Raw genomic sequence first — 19,669 nt, 5'->3', positions numbered from 1 at the left:
TATTTTATTGTTTTATATTTTTATTATTTTATTGTTTCCCTTCTACGTGGTGGTTTTCACACCCGATAAACGTCTTGATTTATTTTATTGTTTTTTATTTTTATTATTTTATTGTTTGATATTTTTATTATTTTATTGTTTTATATTTTTATTATTTTATTGTTTTATATTTTTATTATTTTATTGCTTTATATTTTTATTATTTTATTGTTCTCTATTTTTATTATTTTATTGTTTTATATCTTTATTATTTTATTGTTTAATATTTTATTATTTTATCGTTTTATATTTTTATTATTTTATTGTTTTATATTTTTATTAATTTATATTTTTATTATTTTATTGTTTTATATTTTTATTGTTTTATTGTTTCCCTTCTAACGTGGTGGTTTTCACACCTGATGATGACTGTTTGTGTTGCAGTCGAAATGTCGTGATTTATTTTATTGTTTTATATTTTTATTATTTTATTGTTTTATATTTTTATTATTTTATTGTTTTATATTTTTATTATTTTATTGTTCCCCTTCTAACGTGGTGGTTTTCACGCCTGATGATGGCTGTTTGTGTTGCAGTCGAAACGTCGTGATTTATTTTATTGTGTTTCCACTCACTACGTTGTCACGTTACATGAAGAACCGCTGACTGTGGATTCCTGCAGTCGTGAAAGTTTAAAATCTCCGTCTGTATTCTTGGTTCTTTCGGTAAAGCCACCACCACGTGGATGGGAAATAATAAAGTAATACAATATGTTTAAATTCTAGATTTAAAGCTTTCGTGACTGCTAGTATCCATACTCTTTGGTTCTGTTGGGTAAAGTCAAGGGCCGCTTGTGTTGTGGTCGAAACTTCGCGATTCATCTTCTATGGTTCTTTCGGTAAAGTCACCACCACCACCACCACGTAGAATGAGCATAAAATAATAAATTGATAAAATAAAATAGCACAATAATATTCTCACGACGTTTCGGCCACAACACAAGCGCCCTTCATCAGGTGAAGGGGACGAGACTGTCTGGTAGGACAGCGCTGGAGTGAAAAGCCACGCTAAGATCGCGACCTTTAAGCCTCAACTTTAGCAAAGTTGTCCTACCAGACAGTCTCGTCCCTTCACCTGATGAAGGCCGCTTGTGTTGTGGCCGAAACGTCGTGAGAATTTTATTGTGTTGTTTTATTTTATCAATTTATTATTTGATTCTCATTCTACGTGGTGGTGACTTTACCGAAAGAACCAAAGAAGATGAATCCTTGCAGTCACGAAAGCTTTAAATCGATGATTTTTGTTATTTTATTTTTTTACCTACTACGTGACTTTACCCAATAGAACCAAAGAGTATGAACGCAATTTTTATTTTATTGATTTATAATAAAAAAAATAAAACTTAATAAAAGTTGTATTTGATTGTTTTATAATAAAAAATATAACGTGGTAAAAGTTATGTTTTATGATAAAAATATAACATAATAAAAGTTTTATTATGCTTTATAATTAAAATATAACGTAATAAAAGTTGTATTTTATTACGTTTCATAGTAAAAAATATAACGTAATAAAAGTTGAATTTTACTACGTTTCATAATAAAAAATATAACGTAATAAAAGTGTTATTTTATTAAGTGTTATTTTTATTATTTTTATCATTTCCCCTTCTACGTGGTTGTGACTTTACCGAAAAAACCAAGAATGTGATTCCCCTTGCAGTCACGAAATCTTTACATCTCCACCTCTATAGTGAGGGAAAAACGAGTATTTGATCCCCTGCGCTGATTTTGTACGTTTGCCCGCTGACAAAGAAATGATCGGTCTATAATTTTAACGGTAGGTTTATTTGAACAGTGAGAGACGGAATAACCAGAACAAAAATCCAGACAAACGCACGTCAAGAATGTTTATCAATTGATTAGCATTTTGAATGAGGGGAGCGATAGTGTAGTGGTTAGCGCTACGCTGCGCTATGAACCTGGCGACCCCGGGTTCGATTCCCGCTCACGGCCAACACCGGCGACGATTATCTGAACCGGTCCCGGGCCTCCCCTAGGTCGACTCAGCCTCAAATGAGTACCTGGTGCGGTGTGTAAACATTGCCACTAGGGAGACAAAGGCGGTCGGGCGTGGTGCTGGCCACCCACCCCCTCGTGTACCGTTCCGGCCTTCATAGGTGCTCGCTAACAGCACTTGCCCCTACAGTCTGTTAAGGCTACACGGGGGATCTTTGCGTGTCTGTCTGTGTGTCTGTGTGTGTGTGTAATCTGTGTGTAATCTGTGTGTGTGTGTAATCTGTGTGTGTGTGTAATCTGTGTGTGTGTGTAATCTGTGTGTAATCTGTGTGTGTGTGTAATCTGTGTGTAATCTGTGTGTGTGTAATCTGTGTGTAATCTGTGTGTGTGTAATCTGTGTGTGTGTGTAATCTGTGTGTGTGTGTAATCTGTGTGTGTGTGTAATCTGTGTGTGTGTGTGTAATCTGTTTGTGTGTAATCTGTGTGTGTGTATGTGTGTAATCTGTGTATGTATGTGTCTGTGTCTGGAAGTGTAACGCATTGTAGTGTAGCGATCAGCGTGCTGTGTGTGTGTGTAATCTGTATCTGTGTGTGTGTCTGTGTGTGTGTAGGCGTAACGCATTGTAGTGTAGTGGTTAGCGTGCTGTGTGTGTGTAGTCTGTGTGTGTGTGTCTGTGTGTGTAGGCATGCCGAAACAGCTTTTGTTCGGCCGGATCGAGGGGGCTAAACGGGCGCGGCACGGGCTAGAGAAGAGATGGAGTGATGTGGTACAGGAGGACGTGGAGCTGAGTGGACTTGCCGATGACTGGTACCAGCGGTGTCAAGATCGGCCTCTGTGGAGGAGGCTCGTGAAGGATGCTACTGGGCAGTTGGAGGCAGTCGCCCTCCAACAACAACGGAGGGCGGAGGAGCGACGCTCAGAACAACGAGCGGAGCGCCGGGTGGCTAAAGCACAGCAGGCTGGCACAGTAGGGGGCACAGGTGGTGCATCAGCCAGTCATCTCAGTGATCTCAGTCAGTCGACCCGTGGCACCTGCTGGGTCTGCCCCGTGACCTCCTGCCAGCGGGCGTTCGACACTTCACGTGGCCTCAAGGTGCACATAGCCTGGCACAAGCGTCGTGGTGATGTCACCGCCACTTAGTGGCGAATGGCGGTTGTTGTTGTTGTGTAGGCATAACGCATTGTAGTGTAGTGGTTAGCGTTCTGTGTCTGTGTAATCTGTGTCTGTGTGTGTGTAATCTGTCTGTGTGTGTAATCTGTGTCTGTGTGTATGTGTGTGTGTGTCTGTGTGTGGAAGCGTAACGCATTGTAGTGTAGCGGTTAGCGTGCTGTGTGTAATGTGTGTGTAATCTGTGTCTGTGTAATCTGTGTGTGTAATGTGTCTGTGTGTCTGTGTGGGGGGAGCGGTAGTGTAGTGGTTTGCGTGCTGTGTCTGTGTATCTGGAGCGTGCCACTAAGAGGTGGGGCCTTACCATCAGCCCCACCAAAACTAAACACCTGCCTGGGTATTTTGTACCATCGGACACTCCACCCCCACAACTCCCAATCGGTGATGGGGCAGTTGTGGAGAGAGTGGAGAGTTTCCCATACCTGGGCAGTGTGCTTATGACCGGCTCCAGTTTAACAGCAGAGGTCTCACTCCGAATCAGTCGAGCGGCAATATCTTTTCAACACTGTGTGGAAGCTACCTGGTCTGTCGCTCCGCACTAAGCTTCAGGTCTTCTCGACCACGGTCATTCCCTCCCTTCTCTACGCTTGCAAAACGTGGACCCCCCTAATGGAACATCTTCGCCGGTTGGAAACATTTAGGCTGGCCTGCCTACGATCCATCCTGGGTTTAACCAGACTGGATTGTGTGAGCTCACAAATCCTTGAAAGATCTGGGCAGGGTCCCATCGGTGAGCTCCTCCGGCAGGCAAGGCTGCGATGGCTGGGTCATGTAGCCCGCATGCCCAGCCACCGCATGCCGAAACAGCTTTTGTTCGGCCGGATCGAGGGGGCTAAACGGGCGCGGCACGGGCTAGAGAAGAGATGGAGTGATGTGGTACAGGAGGACGTGGAGCTGAGTGGACTTGCCGATGACTGGTACCAGCGGTGTCAAGATCAGCCTCTGTGGAGGAGGCTCGTGAAGGACGCTACTGGGCAGTTGGAGGCAGTCGCCCTCCAACAACAACGGAGGGCGGAGGAGCGACGCTCAGAACAACGAGCGGAGCGCCGGGTGGCTAAAGCACAACAGGTTGGCACAGTAGGGGGCACAGGTGGTGCATCAGCCAGTCATCTCAGTCGTCTCGGTCAGTCGACCCGTGGCATATGCTGGGTCTGCCCCGTGACCTCCTGCCAGCGGGCGTTCGACACTTCACGTGGCCTCAGGGTGCACATAGCCTGGCACAAGCGTCGTGGTGACGTCACCGCCACTTAGTGGCGAATGGCGGTTGTTGTATCTGTCTGTGTCTGTCCGTGTATGTGTCTGTATGCGTCTCTGTGTGCGTTTCTGTGTAAGTGTCTCTGTGTGTGCGTGTGTCTGTGTGTGTGTGTCTGTGTGTGTCTGTGTCTTTATCTGTGTCTGTGTGTCAGTGTGTGTGTCAGTGTGTGTCTCTGTGTGTCAGTGTGTGTCTCTGTGTGTCAGTGTCTGTGTGTGTGTGCGTCTGTGTGTCTCTGTGTGCGTCTCTGTGTCTGTGTGTCAGTGTGTGTGTCTGTGTGGCAGTGTGTCTGTGTGTGTGTCTGTATGTATCTGTGTGTGTGTGGGGAGTGGTGGGTGTAGTGGTTAGCGCTACGCCGCGCTACGAACCCGGCGACCCGGGTTCGAATCCCGCTCACGGCCACCACCACCGGTGACGATCACTTCAACGCTCCTGGGCCTCCCCTAGGTCGACTCAGCCTCAAATGAGAAACTGCTGTGGTCCCAACATCGCCACTGGGGAGACAAAGGCGGCCGGGCGTGGTGGATCCAAGTCCCGGTCGAAGCCGGGTACTTACCGCTAATCTAGCATAAACAAATTAATATGGACTGTACCATTGTATTAGAGAAAGGGGGGGGGTACATTGGAAGGAAATTCACCTGGACTTAACCATTTTAATAGAGGGGGGGGAAAACACATAAAAGATCAATACATTTAGAATATATCATTGTACAAGGGATAGCCCAATGCATTTGGACTATACCATTGTGTTACTGAGCGTGGGGTAAACGGGATGGACCAATGCATTTGGACTATACCATTGTTACTGAGAGTGGGGTACATGGGATGGACCAATACATTTGGACTATACCATTGTGTTACTGAGAGTGGGGTAGACGGGATTGACCAATGCATTTGGACTATACCATTGTGTTACTGAGCGTGGGGTAGACGGGATTGACCAATGCATTTGGACTATACCATTGTGTTACTGAAGGTGGGGTACATGGGATTGACCAATGTATTTGGACTATACCATTGTTACTGAGCGTGGGGTACACGGGATTGACCAATGTATTTGGACTATACCATTGTTACTGAGGGTGGGGTAGACGGGATTGACCAATGCATTTGGCCTATACCATTGTGTTACTGAGGGTGGGGTACATGGGATTGACCAATGTATTTGGACTATACCATTGTTACTGAGCGTGGGGCACACGGGATGGACCAATACATTTGGACTATACCATTGTGTTACTGAGCGTGGGGTACATGGGATTGACCAATGCATTTGGACTATACCATTGTTACTGAGAGTGGGGTACATGGGATGGACCAATACATTTGGACTATACCATTGTGTTACTGAGCGTGGGGTACACGGGATGGACCAAGGCATTTGGACTATACCATTGTTACTGAGAGTTGGGTACATGGGATGGACCAATGCATTTGGACTATACCATTGTGTTACTGAGCGTGGGGTAGACGGGATTGACCAATGCATTTGGACTATACCATTGTGTTACTGAGCGTGGGGTACATGGGATTGACCAATGCATTTGGACTATACCATTGTTACTGAGGGTGGGGTACATGGGATCAACCAATGCATTTGGACTATATCATTGTGTTACTGAGGGTGGGGTACATGGGATTGACCAATGTATTTGGACTATACCATTGTGTTACTGAGCGTGGGGTACACGGGATGGACCAATGCATTAGGACTATACCATTGTGTTAATGAGGGTGGGGTACACGGGATTGACCAATGTATTTGGACTATACCATTGTGTTGCTGAGCGTGGGGTACACGGGATTGACCAATGCATTTGGACTATACCATTGTGTTACTGAGCGTGGGGTACATGGGATTGACCAATGCATTAGGACTATACCATTGTTACTGAGAGTGGGGTACATAGGATTGACCAAAATGTATTTGGACTATACCATTGTGTTACTGAGCGTGGGGTAAACGGGATGGACCAATGCATTTGGACTATACCATTGTTACTGAGAGTGGGGTACATGGGATTGACCAATGCATTTGGACTATACCATTGTGTTACTGAGGGTGGGGTACATGGGATTGACCAATGTATTTGGACTATACCATTGTGTTACTGAGCGTGGGGCACACGGGATGGACCAATACATTTGGACTATACCATTGTGTTACTGAGCGTGGGGTACATGGGATTGACCAATGCATTTGGACTATACCATTGTTACTGAGAGTGGGGTACACGGGATGGATCAATACATTTGGACTATACCATTGTTACTGAGCGTGGGGTACACGGGATGGACCAAGGCATTTGGACTATACCATTGTTACTGAGAGTTGGGTACATGGGATGGACCAATGCATTTGGACTATACCATTGTGTTACTGAGCGTGGGGTAGACGGGATTGACCAATGCATTTGGACTATACCATTGTGTTACTGAGGGTGGGGTACATGGGATTGACCAATGCATTTGGACTATACCATTGTGTTACTGAGGGTGGGGTACATGGGATTGACCAATGTATTTGGACTATACCATTGTGTTACTGAGCGTGGGGTACACGGGATGGACCAATACATTTGGACTATACCATTGTTACTGAGCGTGGGGTACATGGGATTGACCAATGCATTTGGACTATACCATTGTGTTACTGAGCGTGGGGTACACGGGATGGACCAGTGCATTTGGACTATACCATTGTTACTGAGGGTGGGGTACATGGGATTGACCAATGCATTTGGACTATACCATTGTGTTACTGAGCGTGGGGTAGACGGGATTGACCAATGCATTTGGACTATACCATTGTGTTACTGAGGGTGGGGTACATGGGATTGACCAATGCATTTGGACTATACCATTGTGTTACTGAGGGTGGGGTACATGGGATTGACCAATGTATTTGGACTATACCATTGTGTTACTGAGCGTGGGGTACACGGGATGGACCAATACATTTGGACTATACCATTGTTACTGAGCGTGGGGTACATGGGATTGACCAATGCATTTGGACTATACCATTGTGTTACTGAGCGTGGGGTACACGGGATGGACCAGTGCATTTGGACTATACCATTGTTACTGAGAGTGGGGTACATGGGATGGACCAATACATTTGGACTATACCATTGTTACTGAGCGTGGGGTACATGGGATGGACCAATGCATTTGGACTATACCATTGTTACTGAGCGTGGGGTAGACGGGATTGACCAAGGCATTTGGACTATACCATTGTGTTACTGAGGGTGGGGTACATGGGATTGACCAATGCATTTGGACTATACCATTGTGTTACTGAGAGTGGGGTACATGGGATTGACCAATGCATTTGGACTTTACCATTGTTACTGAGAGTGGGGTAAACGGGATTGACCAATGCATTTGGACTATACCATTGTTACTGAGAGTGGGGTACATGGGATGGACCAATACATTTGGACTATACCATTGTGTTACTGAGCGTGGGGTACATGGGATTGACCAATGCATTTGGACTATACCATTGTGTTACTGAGAGTGGGGTACATGGGATTGACCAATGCATTTGGACTTTACCATTGTTACTGAGAGTGGGGTAAACGGGATTGACCAATGCATTTGGACTATACCATTGTTACTGAGTGGGGTACATGGGATGGACCAATGCATTTGGACTATACCATTGTGTTACTGAGGGTGGGGTACATGGGATGGACCAATGTATTTGGACTATACCATTGTTACTGAGCGTGGGGTACACGGGATGGACCAATGCATTTGGACTATACCATTGTGTTACTGAGCGTGGGGTACACGGGATGGACCAGTGCATTTGGACTATACCATTGTTACTGAGAGTGGGGTAAATGGGATGGACCAATACATTTGGACTATACCATTGTTACTGAGCGTGGGGTACATGGGATGGACCAATGCATTTGGACTATACCATTGTTACTGAGGGTGGGGTACATGGGATTGACCAATGTATTTGGACTATACCATTGTTACTGAGCGTGGGGTACACGGGATGGACCAATGCATTTGGACTATACCATTGTTACTGAGAGTGGGGTACATGGGATGGACCAATACATTTGGACTATACCATTGCGTTACTGAGCGTGGGGTACATGGGATCGAGCAATGCATTTGGACTATACCATTGTTACTGAGGGTGGGGTACATGGGATGGACCAATGCATTTGGACTATACCATTGTTACTGAGCATGGGGTACACGGGATGGACCAATGCATTTGGACTATACCATTGTGTTACTGAGGGTGGGGTACATGGGATGGACCAATGCATTTGGACTATACCATTGTGTTAGAGGGGAAAATATGGACTAAACCAATGCATTTGGACTGTACTAATGTAAAAACCTGCCCCAAAAACAACATTTTAACACATTTTCAACGCAAGAGAGTGGAGTGAGTGGTTGGGTGAATGAGTGAGTAGCTGAGTTGGTGAGTGAGCGGGTAGATGGGTGGATGAGTGGGTAGCTGAGTGGGCGAGTGGCTGGTTGAGTGAGTGGGTGAGCGAGTGTGTAAATGAGTGGATAGCTGAGTGGGTGGGTGAGTGGGTGGGTGAGTGGGTGAGTGAGTGGGTGAGTGGCTGGGTGAGTGGCTGGGTGAGTGAGTGGGTGAGTGAGCGAGTGTGTAAATAAGTGGATAGCTGAGTGGGTGGGTGAGTGGGTGAGCGAGTGTGTAAATGAGTGGATAGCTGAGTGGGTGGGTGAGTGGGTGAGTGAGTGGGTGAGTGGGTGAGCGAGTGGGTGGTCGAGTGGGTGAGTGAGTGGGTGAGTAGGTGGGTGAGTGGGTGAGTGTGTAAACGAGTGGATAGCTGAGTGGGTGAGTGAATGGGTGAGTGAGCGAATGGGTGAGCGGGCGAGTGGATGAGCGATCGACCAACCAATCAATCAGTTAATTAATTAACTAATTGGCAGTGAGGGGGGTGGAGGCTGCGGTGTGGGGGCCGAGAGGGGCCTGGGAGCCCGTGGCCATTGGCCCAACGCCGCAGTCGGCTGCGAGAGAAGCGGCCATCCCCGTAGCTCCCAGCAGGGAGAGCACAGACAGAGCACGGGAGAGAGACTCCCTGTGGGTGGGTGAGTGGGTGAGTGGGTGGGTGGGTGGGTGGGTGAGTGAGTGGGTGAGTGGGTGGGTGAGTGGGTGAGTGAGTGGGTGGGTGAGTGAGTGAGTGGGTGAGTGGGTGGGTGAGTGGGTGAGTGGGTGAGTGAGTGGGTGAGTGAGTGAGTGGGTGAGTGGTGAGTGGTGAGTGAGCGAGTAGGGGGGAGAGAGGGGGGAGAGAAGGGGGAGAGAGGGGGGAGAAGACAAACACAGTCAGATAATTGGAGGTGCTCCTGCTGTGTGTACTACACACACATCAGGAGCCATTACATATCTGTACACTGTGTGTGGACCTCTGCGTGTGCACGTCTGTGTATCTCGGTCTGTTTATATCTCTGTGTCTCTCTCTCTCTCCCCGTGTCTATCTCTCCCCGTGTCTATCTCTCCCCGTGTCTATCTCTCCCCGTGTCTCTCTCTCCCCATGTCTCTCTCTCCCCGTGTCTCTCTCTCCCCGTGTCTCTCTCTCTCCGTCTCTCTCCCCGTGTCTCTCTCTCTCCCCGTGTCTCTCTCTCCCCGTGTCTCTCTCTCCCCGTGCCTCTCTCTCCCCGTGCCTCTCTCTCCCCGTGTCTCTCTCTCCCCGTGTCTCTCTCTCCCCGTGTCTCTCTCCTCCCGTGTCTCTCTCTCCTCCCATGTCTCTCCCCGTGTCTCTCTCTCCCCGTGTCTCTCTCTCCCCGTGTCTCTCTCTCCCCGTGTGTGTCTCTCTCTCCCCGTGTCTCTCTCTCCCCGTGTCTCTCTCTCTCCGTCTCTCTCCCCGTGTGTGTCTCTCTCTCCCCGTGTCTCTCTCTCCCCGTGTCTCTCTCTCCCCGTGCCTCTCTCTCCCCGTGCCTCTCTCTCCCCGTGTCTCTCTCTCCCCGTGTCTCTCTCTCCCCGTGTCTCTCTCTCCCCGTGTCTCTCTTTCCTCCCGTGTCTCTCTCTCCTCCCGTGTCTCTCTCTCCCCGTGTCTCTCTCCCCGTGTCTCTCTCTCCCCGTGTCTCTCTCTCCCCGTGTCTCTCTCTCCCCGTGTCTCTCTCCCCGTGTCTCTCTCTCCGTCTCTCTCCCCGTGTCTCTCTCTCCCCGTGTCTCTCTCTCCCCGTGTCTCTCTCTCCCCGTGTCTCTCTCTCCCCGTGCCTCTCTCTCCCCGTGTCTCTCTCTCTCCGTCTCTCTCCCCGTGCCTCTCTCTCCCCGTGCCTCTCTCTCCCCGTGTCTCTCTCTCCCCGTGTCTCTCTCTCCCCGTGTCTCTCTCTCCCCGTGTCTCTCTCCCCCCGTGTCTCTCTCCTCCCGTGTCTCTCTCTCCTCCCGTGTCTCTCTCTCCCCGTGTCTCTCTCTCCCCGTGTCTCTCTCTCCCCGTGTCTCTCTCCCCGTGTCTCTCTCCCCGTGTCTCTCTCTCCACGTGTCTCTCTCTCCCCGTGTCTCTCTCCCCATCTCTCTCTCTCCCCGTGTCTCTCTCCCCCCGTGTCTCTCTCCCCGTGTGTCTCTCTCCCCGTGTCTCTCTCTCCCCGTGTCTCTCTCTCCCCGTGTTTCTCTCTCCCCGTGTCTCTCTCCCCGTGTCTCTCTCCCCCCGTGTCTCTCTCCCCGTGTCTCTCTCTCTCCCCGTGTGTCTCTCTCCCCGTGTCTCTCTCCCCGTGTCTCTCTCTCCCCGTGTCTCTCTCTCCCCGTGTCTCTCTCTCACCGTGTGTCTCTCTCCCCGTGTCTCTCTCCCCGTGTGTCTCTCTCCCCGTGTCTCTCTCTCTCCCCGTGTCTCTCTCTCCCCGTGTCTCTCTCTCTCCCCGTGTCTCTCTCTCCCCGCGTCTCTCTCCCCGCGTCTCTCTCTCCGTGTCTCTCTCTCCCCGTGTCTCTCTCTCTCCCCGTGTCTCTCTCTCCCCGTGTCTCTCTCTCCCCGTGTCTCTCTCTCCCCGTGTCTCTCTGTCTCCCCGTGTCTCTCTCTCCCCGTGTCTCTCTCCCCGTCTCTCTCTCTCCCCGTGTCTCTCTCCCCACGTCTCTCTCCCCGTGTCTCTCTCTCCGTGTCTCTCTCTCCCCGTGTCTCTCTCTCTCCCCGTGTCTCTCTCTCCCCGTGTCTCTCTCCCCGTCTCTCTCTCTCCCCGCGTCTCTCTCCCCGTCTCTCTCCCCGTGTGTCTCTCTCTCTCCCCGTGTCTCTGTCCCCGTGTCTCTCTCTCCGTGTGTCTCTCTCCCCGTCTCTCTCTCTCCCCGTGTCTCTCTCTCCCCGTGTCTTTCTCTCCCCGCGTGTCTCTCTCCCCGCGTCTCTCTCCCCGTGTCTCTCTCTCTCACCGTGTCTCTCTCTCTCACCGTGTCTCTCTCTCTCCCCGCGTGTGTCTCTCTCCATGTCTCCCTCTCCCCGTGTCTCTCTCCCCGTCTCTCTCTCTCCCCGTGTCTCTCTCTCCCCGTGTCTCTCTCTCCCCGTGTCTCTCTCTCACCGTGTCTCTCTCCCCGTGTGTCTCTCTCCCCGTCTCTCTCTCTCCCCGTGTCTCTCTCTCTCCCCGTGTGTCTCTCTCCCCATCTCTCTCTCTCCCCGTGTCTCTCTCCCCGCGTGTCTCTCTCCCCGTCTCTCTCTCTCCCCGTGTCTCTCTCTCCCCGTCTCTCTCTCTCCCCGTGTCTCTCTCTCCCCGTGTCTCTCTCTCCCCGTGTCTCTCTCTCCCCGTGTCTCTCTCTCCCCGCGTGTCTCTCTCTCCATCTCTCTCTCCCCGTGTCTCTCTCTCCCCGCGTGTCTCCGTGTCTCTCTCTCTCCCCGTGTGTCTCTCTCCCCGTGTCTCTGTGTGTCTCTCTCCGTGTCTCTCTCTCTGTCTCTCTCTCCCCGTGTCTCTCTCTCTCTCCCCGCGTCTCTCTCCCCATCTCTCTCTCTCCGTGTCTCTCTCTCTCTCTCCGTGTCTCTCTCTCCCCGCGTGTCTCCGTGTCTCTCTCTCCCCGCGTGTGTCTCTGTGTCTCTGTCTCTGTGTCTGCGTCTCTCCGTCTCTCCGTCCCTATCCACCCCGCCGGGCCCACTACGCACGGATGCATTCACGAATACCCCTGACCCCTGACCCCCGACCTCCCCGCGTGACCCCCGACCCCCCCGGGGGTCACCTGGCCGTGTGGCGGTGAGTCTCGCCACAGCCCAGGGCACCGCGATGCACCGAGCCGGCCAGCGTGGCCACACAGCGGCACAGCGGGCCAAGCTGAGGGCCCGGCTGGAGGCCCGGCTGGAGGCCCGGCTGGAGGCCTGGCTGGAGGCCCGGCTGGAGGCCCGGCTGGAGGCCCGGCTGGAGGCCTGGCTGGAGGCCCGGCTGGAGGCCTGGCTGGAGGCCCGGCTGGAGGCCTGGCTGGAGGCCCGGCTGGAGGCCCGGCTGGAGGCCCGGCTGGAGGCCCGGCTGGAGGCCTGGCTGGAGGCCCGGCTGGAGGCCCGGCTGGAGGCCTGGCTGGAGGCCTGGCTGAGGAGGGCGGCCGCCCACTGCCTCGTGACACAGCCAAGATGGCGGCAGCAGAGACACCAGCTGAGCGGGGGGGGCGGGGGGGGGGGGAGAGGTGGGGGGGAGAGTGGGTGGGTGGGTGGGGGAGTGGGGGGGTGGGGGTGGGTGAGTGAGTGAGTGGGTGGGTGAGTGAGTGGGTGGGTGGGTGAGCGGGTGGGTGAGTGGGTGGGTGGGTGGATGAGCGGGTGAGTGGGTGGGTGAGTGGGTGAGTGAGTGAGTGGGTGGGTGAGTGAGTGGGTGGGTGGGTGGATGAGCGGGTGAGTGGGTGGGTGAGTGGGTGGGTGAGTGGGTGGGTGAGTGGGTGGGTGGGTGAGTAAGTGGGTGGGTGAGTGAGCCAGTGGTTGAGTGAGTGAGTGAGTGGGTGAGTGAGTGGGTGAGTGAGTGAGTGGGTGAGTGAGTGGGTGGGTGAGTGAGTGGCTGAGTGAGTGAGTGGCTGGGTGAGTGAGTGGATGAGTGAGTGAGTGGCTGAGTGAGTGAGTGGCTGAGTGAGTGGCTGAGTGAGTGAGTGGCTGAGTGAGTGGCTGAGTGAGTGGCTGAGTGAGTGAGTGGCTGAGTGAGTGGCTGAGTGAGTGAGTGGCTGAGTGAGTGGCTGAGTGAGTGAGTGGCTGAGTGAGTGGCTGAGTGAGTGGCTGAGTGGCTGAGTGGCTGAGTGAGTGGCTGAGTGAGTGAGTGGCTGAGTGAGTGGCTGAGTGAGTGAGTGGCTGAGTGAGTGGCTGGCTGAGTGAGTGGCTGAGTGAGTGAGTGGCTGAGTGAGTGAGAGGCTGAGTGAGTGAGTGGCTGAGTGAGTGAGTGGCTGAGTGAGTGGCTGAGTGAGTGAGTGGCTGAGTGAGTGGCTGAGTGAGTGAGTGGCTGAGTGAGTGGCTGAGTGAGTGGCTGAGTGAGTGAGTGGCTGAGTGAGTGGCTGAGTGAGTGGCTGAGTGAGTGGCTGAGTGAGTGGCTGAGTGAGTGAGTGGCTGAGTGAGTGAGTGGCTGAGTTAGTGAGTGGCTGAGTGAGTGAGTGGCTGAGTGAGTGAGTGGCTGAGTGAGTGGCTGGCTGAGTGAGTGTCTGAGTGAGTGAGTGGCTGGCTGAGTGAGTGGCTGAGTGAGTGAGTGGCTGAGCGAGTGAGTGGCTGAGTGAGTGAGTGGGTGGGTGAGTGAGTGTCTGAGTGAGTGGCTGAGTGAGTGGCTGAGTGAGTGGCTGAGTGAGTGGCTGAGTGAGTGGCTGGCTGAGTGAGTCGCTGGGTGAGTGAGTGAGTGGGTGGGTGAGTGAGTGGCTGAGTGAGTGAGTGAGTGGCTGAGTGAGTGAGTGGCTGAGTGAATGAGTGGCTGGCTGAGTGAGTGGCTGAGTGAGTGAGTGAGTGTCTGAGTGAGTGAGTGTCTGAGTGAGTGAGTGGCTGAGTGAGTGGCTGAGTGAGTGAGTGGCTGAGTGAGTGAGTGGCTGAGTGAGTTACCTGCTCACTCTTCCGCAGCGCCAGCGATGGTGAGGGTGAGTGCTGTAGGGCATGGACGAGATGTCTGCTCACCAGGCCGTCCAGAGCAAGCTCCTTCAGCACGGCCTCGCTCACCAACCCCGTCCAGCTCACCACGTTGCCTAGCAACTGCACACGCTCACCCGCTCACCCACCCACCTCACTCACTCACTCACCCCCTCACCCAAACACTCACTCACTCAGCCACTCATGCACTCACTCACCAACCCACCCACCCAAACACTCACTCATTCAGCCACTCACCAACTCAGCCACACACCCACTCACTCAGCCACTCACTCACCCACCCGCCCACTCACTCACTCAGCCGCCCACTCACTCAGCTACCCACTTACTCACTCAGCCACCCACCCACTCAGCCACCCACCCACTCAGCCACCCACTCACCCACCCACTCACCCACCCACCCACCCACTCACCCACCCACTCACCCACTCACCCACCCACTCACTCACCCACTCACTCACCCTCTCACCCACCCACCCACCCACTCACCCACCCACCCACCCACTCACCCACCCACCCACCCACTCACCCACCCACCCACCCACTCACCCACCCACCCACCCACTCACCCACCCACCCACTCACCCACCCACCCACCCACCCACTCGCTCACCCACCCACTCACTCGCCCACGCACCCACTCACTCGCCCACCCACCCACTCACTCGCCCACCCACCCACTCACTCACCCACCCACTCACTCACCCACCCACCCACTCACCCACCCACCCACCCACTCACTCACCCACCCACCCACCCACCTTCACCGTCACCCAGTACTGTCTCTCAGCAAAAGCAGCAGCCCCTCCACCTCTCGTTTCCAGCACCCTGAGACACGCGGAGACAGGGGGAGACACGGGGGAGACACGGGGGAGACACGGGGAGACACGGGGGAGACACGGGGGAGACACGGGGGAGACAGGGGGGAGACACGGGGGAGACACGGGGGAGACAGGGGGGAGACACGGGGAGACACGGGGGAGACACGGGGAGACACGGGGGAGACACGGGGGAGACACGGGGGAGACACGGGGGAGACACGGGGGAGACACGGGGAGACACGGGGGAGACACGGGGGAGACACGGGGAGACACGGGGAGACATGGGGAGACACGGGGGAGACACGGGGGAGACACGGGGGAGACACGGGGAGACACGGGGGAGACACGGGGAGACACGGGGGAGACACGGGGAGACACGGGGGAGACACGGGGAGACACGGGGGAGACACGGGGGAGACACGGGGGAGACACGGGGGAGACACGGGGGAGACACGGGGGAGACACGGGGAGACACGGGGAGACACGGGGGAGACACGGGGAGACACGGGGGAGACACGGGGAGACACGGGGAGACACGGGGGAGACACGGGGAGACACGGGGGAGACACGGGGGAGACACGGGGGAGACACGGGGAGACACGGGGGAGACACGGGGGAGACACGGGGAGACACGGGGAGACAGGGGGGAGACAGGGGGGAGACACGGGGTGACACGGAGGAGACACGGGGAGACACGGGGAGACACGGGGAGACACGGGGAGACACGGGGGGAGATACGGGGAGACACGGGGAGACACGGGGGAGACACGGGGGAGACACGGGGGAGACACGGGGAGACACGGGCGAGACACGGGGGAGACACGGGGAGACACGGGGAGACACGGGGGAGACACGGGGAGACAGGGGGAGACACGGGGGAGACACGGGGGAGACACCGGGGAGACACCGGGGAGACACGGGGAGACACGGGGGAGACACCGGGGAGACACGGGGAGACACGGGGAGACACGGGGGAGACACGGGGGAGACACGGGGAGACAGGGGGGAGACACGGGGGAGACACGGGGAGACACGGGGGAGACACGGGGGAGACAGGGGGGAGACACGGGGGAGACAGGGGGGAGACACGGGGGAGACAGGGGGGAGACACAGGGGAGACACGGGGAGACAGGGGGGAGACACGGGGGAGACACGGGGAGACACGGGGAGACACGGGGAGACAGGGGGAGACACGGGGAGACACGGGGAGACACGGGGAGACACGGGGGAGACACGGGGAGACACGGGGGAGACACGGGGGAGACACGGGGAGACACGGAGGAGACACGGGGAGACACGGGGAGACACGAGCTTTAGTGACTAGGGGGTAGTGACTAGTGACTAGGGGGTAGTGACTAGTGACTAGGGGGTAGTGACTAGTGACTAGGGGGTAGTGACTAGTGACTAGGGGTTAGTGACTAGTGACTACTAACTAGTGGTTAGTGACTAGTAACTAGTCACTAGTAACTACTAACTAGTAACTAGTCACTAACTAGTTACTAGTAACTAATCACTAACTAGTGATTACCCCAGAGGGTAGACAGGTACAAACACGTCCTCATCCAAGCTGACTAGTCACTAGTAACTAGTAACTACTAACTAGTCACTAACTAACTACTAACTAGTGATTACCCTAGAGGGTAGACAGGTACAAACACGTCCTCATCCAAGCTGACTAGTAACTAGTTACTAGTAACTAGTTACTAGTAACTAGTGATAACTAACTAGTGATTACCCTAGAGGGTAGACAGGTACAAACACGTCCTCATCCAAGCTGACTAGTAACTAGTTACTACTAACTAGTAACTACTAACTAGTCACTAACTAGTGATTACCCTAGAGGGTAGACAGGTACAAACACGTCCTCATCCAAGCTGACTAGTAACTAGTGACTAGTTACTAGTAACTAGTTACTAGTTACTACTAACTAGTTACTACTAACTAGTAACTACTAACTAGTAACTACTAACTAGTGATTACCCTAGAGGGTAGACAGGTACAAACACGTCCTCATCCAAGCTGACTAGTTACTAGTTACTAGTAACTAGTGATTACTAACTAGTCACTAACTAGTGATAACTAGTAACTAGTGATTACCCTAGAGGGTAGACAGGTACAAACACGTCCTCATCCAAGCTGACTAGTTACTAGTAACTAGTTACTACTAACTAGTCACTAACTAGTGATTACCCTAGAGGGTAGACAGGTACAAACACGTCCTCATCCAAGCTGACTAGTAACTAGTGACTAGTTACTAGTAACTAGTTACTAGTAACTAGTTACTACTAACTAGTAACTACTAACTAGTGATTACCCTAGAGGGTAGACAGGTACAAACACGTCCTCATCCAAGCTGACTAGTTACTAGTTACTAGTAACTAGTGATTACTAACTAGTCACTAACTAGTGATAACTAGTAACTAGTGATTACCCTAGAGGGTAGACAGGTACAAACACGTCCTCATCCAAGCTGACTAGTTACTAGTAACTAGTTACTACTAACTAGTCACTAACTAGTGATTACCCTAGAGGGTAGACAGGTACAAACACGTCCTCATCCAAGCTGACTAGTAACTAGTGACTAGTTACTAGTAACTAGTTACTAGTAACTAGTTACTACTAACTAGTGATTACCCTAGAGGGTAGACAGGTACAAACACGTCCTCATCCAAGCTGACTAGTAACTAGTTACTAGTAACTAGTTACTACTAACTAACTACTAACTAGTCACTAACTAGTAACTAACTAGTGATTACCCTAGAGGGTAGACAGGTACAAACACGTTCTCATCCAAGCTGACTAGTAACTAGTTACTAGTAACTACTAACTAGTGATTACCCTAGAGGGTAGACAGGTACAAACACGTCCTCATCCAAGCTGACTAGTAACTAGTTACTAGTAACTAGTTACTAACTAGTGATTACTAACTAGTGATTACCCTAGAGGGTAGACAGGTACAAACACGTCCTCATCCAAGCTGACTAGTTACTAGTAACTAACTAGTTACTAACTAGTGATAACTAGTAACTACTAACTAGTGATTACCCTAGAGGGTAGACAGGTACAAACACGTCCTCATCCAAGCTGACTAGTAACTAGTTACTAGTAACTACTAACTAGTGATAACTAACTAGTGATTACCCTAGAGGGTAGACAGGTACAAACACGTCCTAGTTACTACTAACTAGTCACTAACTAGTGATTACCCTAGAGGGTAGACAGGTACAAACACGTCCTAGTTACTACTAACTAGTAACTAACTAGTGATTACCCTAGAGGGTAGACAGGTACAAACACGTCCTAGTTACTACTAACTAACTAGTGATTACCCTAGAGGGTAGACAGGTACAAACACGTCCTCATCCAAGCTGACTAGTTACTAGTAACTAACTAGTAACTAGTCACTAACTAGTGATTACTAACTAGTGATTACCCTAGAGGGTAGACAGGTACAAACACGTCCTCATCCAAGCTGACTAGTAACTAGTAACTAGTTACTACTAACTAGTGATAACTAGTTACTAGTGATTACCCTAGAGGGTAGACAGGTACAAACACGTCCTCATCCAAGCTGACTAGTTACTAGTAACTAGTGATTACTAACTAGTCACTAACTAGTGATTACTAACTAGTGATTACCCTAGAGGGTAAACAGGTACAAACACGTCCTCATCCAGGCTGACTAGTTACTAGTAACTAACTAGTTACTAACTAGTGATAACTAGTGATAACTAGTGATAACTAGTAACTAGTGATTACCCTAGAGGGTAGACAGGTACAAACACGTCCTCATCCAAGCTGACTAGTTACTAGTTACTACTAACTAGTGATAACTACTAACTAGTGATTACCCTAGAGGGTAGACAGGTACAAACACGTCCTCATCCAAGCTGACTAGTCACTAGTAACTAGTAACTACTAACTAGTCACTAACTAACTACTAACTAGTGATTACCCTAGAGGGTAGACAGGTACAAACACGTCCTCATCCAAGCTGACTAGTTACTAGTTACTACTAACTAGTGATAACTACTAACTAGTGATTACCCTAGAGGGTAGACAGGTACAAACACGTCCTCATCCAAGCTGACTAGTCACTAGTAACTAGTAACTAACTAGTGATTACTAACTAGTGATTACCCTAGAGGGTAGACAGGTACAAACACGTCCTCATCCAAGCTGACTAGTTACTAGTAACTAGTGATTACTAACTAGTCACTAACTAGTGATTACTAACTAGTGATTACCCTAGAGGGTAAACAGGTACAAACACGTCCTCATCCAGGCTGACTAGTTACTAGTAACTAACTAGTTACTAACTAGTGATAACTAGTGATAACTAGTGATAACTAGTAACTAGTGATTACCCTAGAGGGTAGACAGGTACAAACACGTCCTCATCCAAGCTGACTAGTTA

General features: G+C 51.6%; 1 protein-coding gene across 3 annotated transcripts in view; it reads right to left on the bottom strand.

Moving 5' to 3' along the window:
- Positions 1 to 5,047: 5,047 nt before the first annotated feature.
- LOC142908125 (uncharacterized) overlaps positions 5,048 to 19,669 on the bottom strand; it is a 49,526-nt gene continuing 34,904 nt past the window's right edge. For all 3 annotated transcript variants that reach the window (XM_076058384.1, XM_076058385.1, XM_076058383.1), the window contains 4 exons: positions 15,193 to 15,259; positions 14,387 to 14,533; positions 12,574 to 12,980; positions 5,048 to 9,505 (listed from right to left, as the gene is read on the bottom strand). In XM_076058384.1, coding sequence (XP_075914499.1) covers positions 9,346 to 9,505; positions 12,574 to 12,980; positions 14,387 to 14,533; positions 15,193 to 15,259 — 781 coding nt within the window. In that variant the 3' untranslated portion in view covers positions 5,048 to 9,345. The remainder of the gene's footprint in view (positions 9,506 to 12,573; positions 12,981 to 14,386; positions 14,534 to 15,192; positions 15,260 to 19,669) is intronic.

The sequence above is a fragment of the Petromyzon marinus genome (genome assembly GCF_048934315.1).
Source record: "Petromyzon marinus isolate PM22_M1 ecotype Great Lakes invasive population chromosome 73 unlocalized genomic scaffold, UKy_Petmar_22M1.pri1.0 chr73_unloc.2, whole genome shotgun sequence".
NCBI lineage: Eukaryota > Metazoa > Chordata > Hyperoartia > Petromyzontiformes > Petromyzontidae > Petromyzon > Petromyzon marinus.
The sequence above is the reverse complement of the archived record's forward strand: the minus strand, read 5'-3'. Positions and strand labels throughout refer to the sequence as shown.